Raw genomic sequence first — 8,646 nt, 5'->3', positions numbered from 1 at the left:
TTTTCCCCCCCCCCCCCCCCCCAATTGGTCAACTGAGCTGTACTTGGTGTGTTGTAGTAATAAAGTCACTAAGCCGTTTAAGTGTTTAACTTTATCTAGAAAATATTAGAGTTTTCACATCTGACCAGTACATTAGTGTTCATGTAGGATAAGGCTTAAAGCTCTGTAATTCCAACTGCCAATAAAAGAAATATGTGTGTGTGTATGTGTTATATGGAAAAATAGATTGTAGAGCAGTTTTAGTTTTTTGTTTTTGTTTTTTGCAATGTAGCAGATAATGTTATCCAAACTTGGCATTGAAAATTATATGGATAAAATTTTTAATTTGATATTACTGCTACCAGATTATTTTTGTCATCTTTAATATGTGCATTATAAAGTGATTGCTGGATGGTTAGAGAGACCTTAATATGGGGTTTCTCAACAGTTAACACCAAGGATATTTAGAGTCAGGTAATTCTTTGTTGTGGGATGCTGTCCTGTGTGTGTTGTAGGATATAGAGCACCATACGTGGCCGCTATATACTTGATGCCAGTAGCACACCTCTCTTCTCCCCAATTGTGACAACCAAAAATGTCTCCCGACATTTGCTAAATACCCTTTTTGTGGGGGATGTGAAAATAGAGTCCCTGCTTGAACTGTTCCGTAGAGTTGTAATAGAAAACTGTTGCAGCTATAACTTTATATCCTGTAATCCTGCTGCTGGGATATTTTTTTTTGTCAAAGCTTACAAATGTTAGAAGAAGTATCTTTAATTTTCAACTGAATGTATTTACTTTGACTATTGTAATCATATAGAACTAAAAGGAATTTTTCTTGGTCTATGAAATGAAAGTTCTAGGTAACCAAGTGACAGGATTGGTGGGAATTTGGCATGGTATTATTTCTGTTATGTCTTTCCCTAAAAGTTTCTATCGTAGTAGTATTCTTTTCAGGAAGACACTCTAGAATAAAACTTTTTAAGTTTTATGTGCATGCAAGTTGATAGATTGAGGTTTTTTGGCAGTACCTTCTATTTTGGTTCAACATGTAGGAGCTGTGCACTGATGAGTTGAAAACTGATTTGTAGTTTCAGCATATTTCCTTCTTTGTGCTGGTCTCTAGACTTGGAGGAACTATGAATTGGAAAAAAGAATACAGTATTCGACAGGGAGGGCATCCTCTGATATTATCATTACATAGAATGTGCTTAAATCTTAAAATGTTTCTCTACTTGGAAACATAATAAAACATACTGTTTAATTCTTTAGTTACTGATTAAACTGTTGTAGTGTAGGCTACAGATTTTTTGATAAATACAAATTTTGTTACCATGATTGTTGAATTTTTCCTTCTTTTGCACTCTGGAGGCAAAAGTACTTCTGAATTTAAAATATTTTTGTGGCTTTAAATTGGAAGAGGATTTGTTTTGAAAGTAACTAATAATGGCAAATGGATTTTTTTTTTTTTTTTTACTATGCTGTGGATGTAGGACTTCTGTTTTCAGATAGCATTATCTATAACTTGATTTTATAACCACTTCTGGTATAAAATATGTTCATTGTTAATTCGATCATCCCAAAGCAGGTCATTTAAGCCCTCCCACAAACTACTTTAGAGCCCACAAATTAGCTACTTTAGTGTTCAGGAAGATCAGGCTAATAAAGCTAATATGCCTTTTTGTTTAATCATGTGGACAATTCAGTTAATTATTAGAACCAAAGGTCTATATTTTAAAAGATTGGACCATTTACTTTTTTAATTATTAAAATTTTAAAAATTATTTTACCTGAGTATTTTTAATGTTTTGTTTGAACAACTGTGGTTCTAAAGAATACCCAAAGAGTTGTAGCCCACTTGAAATCTTGAGTATAGATTAGTGTTTATAGTTGAGCTAAAATTTTTCCAGCATTTAGACATTTATATGCTAAAACTGCAGACACTAACTGGGCTTGCAGTTTTATTAAAAGTACAAGTATGTTGCTAAATTAGCTGATGTTCAAGACAGGATTCTAACATAATCTTTTTTCTTCCCCCTTCCATCACCGTCATTCCAACATCTCTTTTTTCGAACTGTGAACTAAAGTGGAAGACAAGCATTCCAGTGATGCCAGTAGTTTGCTCCCACAGAATATTTTGTCTCAAACAAGCAGACACAATGACAGAGACTACAGACTGCCAAGAGCAGAGACTCACAGTAGTTCTACGCCAGTACAGCACCCCATCAAACCAGTGGTTCATCCAACTGCTACCCCAAGCACTGTTCCTTCTAGTCAATTTATGCTACAGTCTGATCACCAGCCAAAGAAATCATTTGATGCTAATGGAGCATCTACTTTATCAAAACTGCCTACACCCACATCTTCTGTCCCTGCACAGAAAACAGAAAGAAAAGGTATGCCATTATTACTAGATGTGCTGCACGTTGAACTATATATATAGTTTCTGAATTTCTGATTATATTACATTATTTCCATTAGCTTAAATAAGACTTAATTTAAAACTTTAAGTCTTTTAGAATGTTACTGCATAGATATATAGGTCTAGAGTTAGCCATATTAGTTTTTTCTTTTAATTTTTAATTATGAAGCCTCATAACTGTTTTTTTCCATTTACACTTTACAGTCCAGTACTTAATTTATAATACTTAGTAATGGTTTAAATAACTTAACAAAGCCAAGCGACTGTCCCTTCATATTTGTGTAAATTTTTTTTGGTGATAATTGTCTTGAGTTAGTTTAGAAATTGTCCCAATTTTCTATTAATTAAAATTTAAATATGAATAGAGACAGTTTTAAAACTTGCCATTTTTATATAATACCAGCTATAGATTTGAGTTTTTGAATTACAAAACTGAGTCATGGGCCTCAAGATAAGGAGTTTTATTGTCTGAAGAGTAGAACTTAAACTTTGCAACCCAAACTGTGTTTATCCAACTCAGTGCTAAAGCCATATACCATGTTCAAAAAAGTGACAACTACTTGGGAGGTGACACAAAAACAAAAGCAGGGTGTATTTGCCTAGACCACTCACAGTGCTAAACTTATGCTCCATAGTAAGTTTTAAGAAACCTAAGAAAATGGCCTTGGTTGGTGTGTTCAGTGGTTAGAGCATCGGCCCTCACACTGAAGGGTTACTGGTTCAGTTCTCTCAGGAGCATGTACCTCGGTTGCAAGTTCTATCCCCGGCCCTATTGTGTGAGAGGCAGGTAACCAATTGATGTGTCTCTTTCACATTGATGTTCTCTCTCTTCCACTCCTCCCTTACCCCCTTCCTTCGTCCCTCTCCCCCTCTCTCCCTTCCACTCTCACTAAAAATCAATGGAAAAAATATCCTTGGGTGGAGACTTCAAAAGAAAAGAAAAGAAACTAAGGAGATGAAAAGGCAATAATTAATTGTGGGTAGACCCATTAGGAGGTGAATTAACTGATTAGTATTAATAAATGTCAAGCAACTTTTAAATGTCTTGTGGGTTTAGCAGATGAGGTCCAGCCACACATGGACCTTAGGCCACATCTGAGCTGGTCTCTCCCTGACTCCTACCCCATGCATAATCTTTTCCCCTTCTAGAGCCCAACTTGAGGGCCAAGGGTAGGTGTGCAAGTCATATTTAATCTGATGCAGAATTAAATATACAGAGAGAATTCTTGAAAGATGAAAACTGAATGCACTTTCTAATGGATGTTACGGTTTTTCAGTACTTAAAAAGTCTATCTCATATTACCTTCCATACAGTTTGTTTGTTTGTTTAATTGAGTCTTCACCCAAGGACATGTTTTTGATTTTAGAGAGGGGAAGGGAGAGGGAGAGAAACATCGATGAAAAAGACACATCGATCGGTTGCCTCCAACCTGCCCTGACTGGGGATCGAACCTGCAACCTGGGTATGTGCCCTGACTGGAAATCAAACCCACAACCCTTCGGTGCTTTGGATGAAGCTCTAACTACCTGAGCCGCACCAGCCAGGGCTACCTCTTGTTCATTTTAACACTTTTTAGCTTTTACTTCCCTTTTGGAATTCCTTTCTTCCCTGTCTTCTGGTATACTGCTACTCTTAAATTTCCTTTTTCTATAATCTTCTGCCTCTTAAATAACAGTAGCATTCAGTGTGTGTGTGTGTGTGTGTGTGTATGTGTTTGCTCAACATATTCTCTTTTGCTAGGCATTCTTAACTCACATGATGCTTTCCTTCTCTACGCACTTGTTATTTGTTACATCTCAGAATACAGTGTGTGTCCCAAATTCCTCTCTTTTCCCACAATTTATTCTTAGGTTCTCAGTAAGTGACAACACCTCCCCCCAACTATTCCTTGTTCTTCAACATTTCTAACCCAGCTCCTCCTACCCATCCATCAACAAATCTTGATTCTTCCTCCTATATCTTATTTGCATATATTCTTCTTGTTGTTTATGCAACTGCCATTATTGAAACTCCAGTCATCTCTCCTGAACTAACCTGATTACTGCTCTGCTTGCTTTTACCCAGTTTGTCCACTTATGGTGGCATCATTATAAAATTTAGTTTGGATTGTATCACTTCCTTGTTTTAAATTTTCTAATGGTTTCCCATTATCCAAAGGATAAAGTTCATACTTAATAGTAAGGTTAAAATAAGTACTTGACAATCTGGTTGCAGTCTGTCTTACTAGCTTGACCTCCAACAGTCCACTCTTACATTTCCTATATTTCATTTGTTGCAAATTTGTACATTTCTTAGGGCATGTTATGTTCTTTCATGTTTTGAGCCTTTGCTGAAAAGAAAGGCATATTTCTTTTATTCCCATTCTGTTGAACTCAATACCTTTTGTTTAAGAGCTAGCTCTAATGTCCTTTGGTTCTCAGCATTAGTTAACCTCTCCCAATCTGTGTTTTGCAAACACTTTGTACTTTTGTTTATTATAGCATTTATCACATAATTTTAGTTCCTTCAATTAGACTGTATCCTTTTTAGGGTTAGATGTTATATTTTACTACATTTGTACTTTGTTCACTATCTATCCATGCTTCAAGCACCATTTCTGACAAACTTAACAATTAAAAATTAACAATGTACCACCACATTTGGTGCTAGGTCTTTTATATACATTTTAATTTATTCCTTAAAACAACATCTTGAGGGAGAAGATATTTTCTCTTATTAGATTTGAAGAGCCTGAACATTGCCACCAGGTGTCAGTGATAGCTTCTCCAAAATTCATGTTGTTTTCATAAAACCATAATGAAAGACCCATAAAGTATATATTAACTTAGATTTCTGTAATTTAATAATTTTATTGAACTTACAGGAAGAAACTAAATTACCTTGGAATTGCCTATTTATATAGGGAAAATTGTATAGTCTTTCCAAGCACTTCTCCTGGCATGTGAACTGAAGACAATATTGTTTCCTTAAATAAGAAATTGGATATTTTTAGATTGCTTTTCACTTGGTCTAAATTTGTGAAGCACCCATTAATTTGAAATATTTTTTTTCCCTCAGTGGAGACACTGTTATTTAAATTAAGCTTCCTATTGACTCTTCTTATCAATGTAGTGATTTCCTTGTTTGGATTTTCCTTAACAATTTATATGAAGAGGTTGATGGTTCAAATAAAAGTGGTCTCTTGATCTTAAGTGCTAATAGGGTAGCTAAGCTGTATTAAATAATACAAGAGCAGGATCTTTCTCAACCACTAATCTATCCATAATGTTTGACAAATGTAGACAGTAAATATTTGTTGTAGAGGGAGAAATAACTGTAAGAATGGTAATGAGTGTGTTGAGGATTGGGGGAAACACCTGGGCATTGATCATGATTTAAAAAATGTATTTGGAAGAAGAGTGTTATATGTGTTGTGCATCTAATTAAATGAAACGGTAGACTTAGATCCCTTTTTAAAATATATATATTTTATTGATTTTTTACAGAGAGGAAGGGAGAGGGATAGAGAGTTAGAAACATCGATGAGAGAGAAATATCGATCAGCTGCTTCCTGCACACCTCCTACTGGGGATGTGCCCGCAACCAAGGTACATGCCCTTGACCGGAATCGAATCTGGGACCCTTCAGTCCGCAGGCCAACGCTCTATCCACTGAGCCAAACCGGTTAGGGCAGATTTAGATTCCTTTAATGCCAGTGTGTCTCTTGAGAAAAAGATAAATCAAAATCTACCTTTGCTTGAAGGAACAAGTGTGGAAAAGCTGTGAAACTACGATTTTGTAGAGAATAATTCTTGTGTTGGGTAGGGTGAAACAAGAGGGAGGTCAGATACCACCTTTCAGATATTTACTGTTAGGGTAACATTTGAATATCTTTTGGCAAGATTAATATTGGACAACCATACAATAAAGTAACAAACTTATGTGCTGAAATATCTAAAACTGATTTTTGTCAGTTGGCACCCCCTTGTCCATTCTATAAACTGGCCCTAACTCCACCCTCCCTTCCAGATTTGTGAAATGACAAAATAGGCAGGAAACAAGGGTCCTTGTTCTTTGCTTTGGTCACATAAGTGCCAGAGTTAGAAGAGTTTAATGACCTTCATTAACAAGTTTCTTATGATTTATTAGCATAGATAAGTTTGAAAGGTAAATGGAGTGGCCACAGAAGCAGACCTATGCAGTAGGTCTTAGAAGATGGCTCTTAGAAGATGCTGTCTGATATTCACATAGTTACTTGCTGGTTCCATAGTTTTCATCTAATGGGAGGGATGATTATTTATTCATTAAAACTTTTTAATAGAGATATTCTTGCCTTTAGACATGTCATTTGCTCAAGGGTCCTGTAACTGGTTTCTATACTATTTATCAATAATCTTTTCTCACAAAACTGTAAAAGGTATTATCCTCAGGGTAAAAAAAAAATTAGAAATTAAGGATGTTTATTTTTTGTTACTTAATTTTTTTATGTGTGATATGTATTAATTTTCTACTATTTTGGATTGAAGAACAACACTGAAGAATTTTCCAGCCTTTGTTAGTTTTTCAAATCTGTGGATAGATTTAGCAGCACCAAAGTAAATTTGAAAACAACTCACACCTTCTCCCATTCCTGTCACTGAAAGCAAAAGAAAATCACAGTAGAAATAATAAGAAGAGTAAAGATCATTTCAGAAGGATGTGGATATTGATTCATGCAGGAAGTAAAGGAAGTTCATGGAGGAAGTAAAAATGTAGAGCTTGTTTTGTTCCAAACATTAATCAAGATTCCTCTAAGCTGTATATTTACTAAATTGAACTTTAAGATGATTTGGAGAAAACTGCTACTATGGTCTATAATTGCCCTATAAAATGTAATAACTGATAGCTGGTTTTCAAAAAGAAAATCAGGTTTCTTTATGCTTGTCTACAGGCATGGGCAAAAGTAGGTTTATGGTTGTTCATATGGAAAAGAATACAATTTATATATTTAAAAGCCTAAGTGACCTGCTGGTAGCTATGATGCGCACTGTCCACCGGGGGCAGATGCTCAATGCAGGAGCTGCTGAGCAACAGCAACCTTGCAGAGTTACCCTCTCGCACTCCGGAACCCCTCGGGGGATGTCGGACAGCCGGTTTTGGCCCAATCCCTGTAGGCCAGGCCGAGGGACCCCACTCACTCCACAGATGCCCTTTGAGCCCCGGCGCCACCCCAGGTGTAGCTGGCCGGGGAGTGACTGTGGGAGGTTGGCTCCAGGGCGTGTCCGGCCCGACTCACCCAGTCCTGCCCTGCCAGCCACCTTCTAATTAATTTACTTTCAATGTGCACAAGTCAGTGCACCAGGCCTCTAGTAATAAATAATGATACAAGAATAAACTCTCTTTATGTACTCGCAACTGTAAACCTACTTTTGCCTACCCCTGTTTGAAGCCAAAACAGTAAAGCTTAACGTCATAGGCTATCTGCTAGACTTATACACCCTCCTTTAAAATGTTTCTCTTCAAAAATTAAAATGTCTTATACCTTTAAACTTGATCATAATTGATCAATACATCCTGAGGTTTATATTTTAGAGAGCTATTGCTCCTAGTTCTTTTGACCATTACAGTAGCCTCATAAAAAGGCTGGTAGAGGAGTCCATCTATACTAATAAAAGTCTATGTGGTCGTCACGCCCTCATGCCATGATAATCCATCACCAGGAGGCTGCGTGCACAGCTGGTGTGTACGGGTGGGCAGGGCTGCATGCACAGTGAGGCACACGTGGGTGGGCGGGGACTTGATGCTGCGTCCGCAGTGTGGAGGCGGTTCCTGGCAGCTCCACGCAGCAGAGGCAGGACCCCCGGCTCCAGACTACCTCTTTGGTGCAATCCATTGAGGAGCCCAGGATGAGTGGGCGGGGCCTACCTCTTTGGGGAGATCGCAGGGCTGGGAACCCCCCAACCCCCAAGTGCACGAATTTCGTGCACCGGGCCTCTAGTTTTCAATAAGCTTGTTAGTAAGAAATATCCCATTTTTTTGGAGCTATGAAAAGAAATAAATGTTCAGTTCCTAGAATTCGAAATGAAGATTTAGTTATTGGTAGCAGTGTAAACATTCAAATACAGTGTGCCTGAAATCTATATATCATAGTAACAGTCTTAAATCAGTAATATAATATATATATATATCCTATCTAATAAAAGAGAAACATGGTAATTAGCCTTACCTCCGCTACCCTTCCCATTGGCTAATAAGGGCGATATGCAAATTAACTGCCAGCCAAGAT

The 8,646-nt window shown here is 37.1% G+C and overlaps 1 protein-coding gene across 4 annotated transcripts in view; it reads left to right on the top strand.

The window, feature by feature from the left end:
- WAC (WW domain containing adaptor with coiled-coil) overlaps nucleotides 1-8,646 on the top strand; it is a 95,351-nt gene that overhangs the window by 61,152 nt on the left and 25,553 nt on the right. For 3 of the 4 annotated variants that reach the window (XM_005876549.2, XM_014547955.1, XM_014547956.1), the window contains exon 7: nucleotides 2,067-2,375. The exons of the other annotated variant lie outside the window; for it this stretch is intronic. In XM_005876549.2, coding sequence (XP_005876611.2) covers nucleotides 2,067-2,375 — 309 coding nt within the window. The remainder of the gene's footprint in view (nucleotides 1-2,066; nucleotides 2,376-8,646) is intronic. 4 annotated transcript variants of the gene reach the window in all.

The sequence above is a fragment of the Myotis brandtii genome, unplaced genomic scaffold (assembly GCF_000412655.1).
Source record: "Myotis brandtii unplaced genomic scaffold, ASM41265v1 scaffold49, whole genome shotgun sequence".
In the NCBI taxonomy this organism is placed as follows: domain Eukaryota; kingdom Metazoa; phylum Chordata; class Mammalia; order Chiroptera; family Vespertilionidae; genus Myotis; species Myotis brandtii.
Note: the sequence above shows the minus strand (reverse complement) of the source record. Positions and strands in the feature narration are given on the sequence as shown.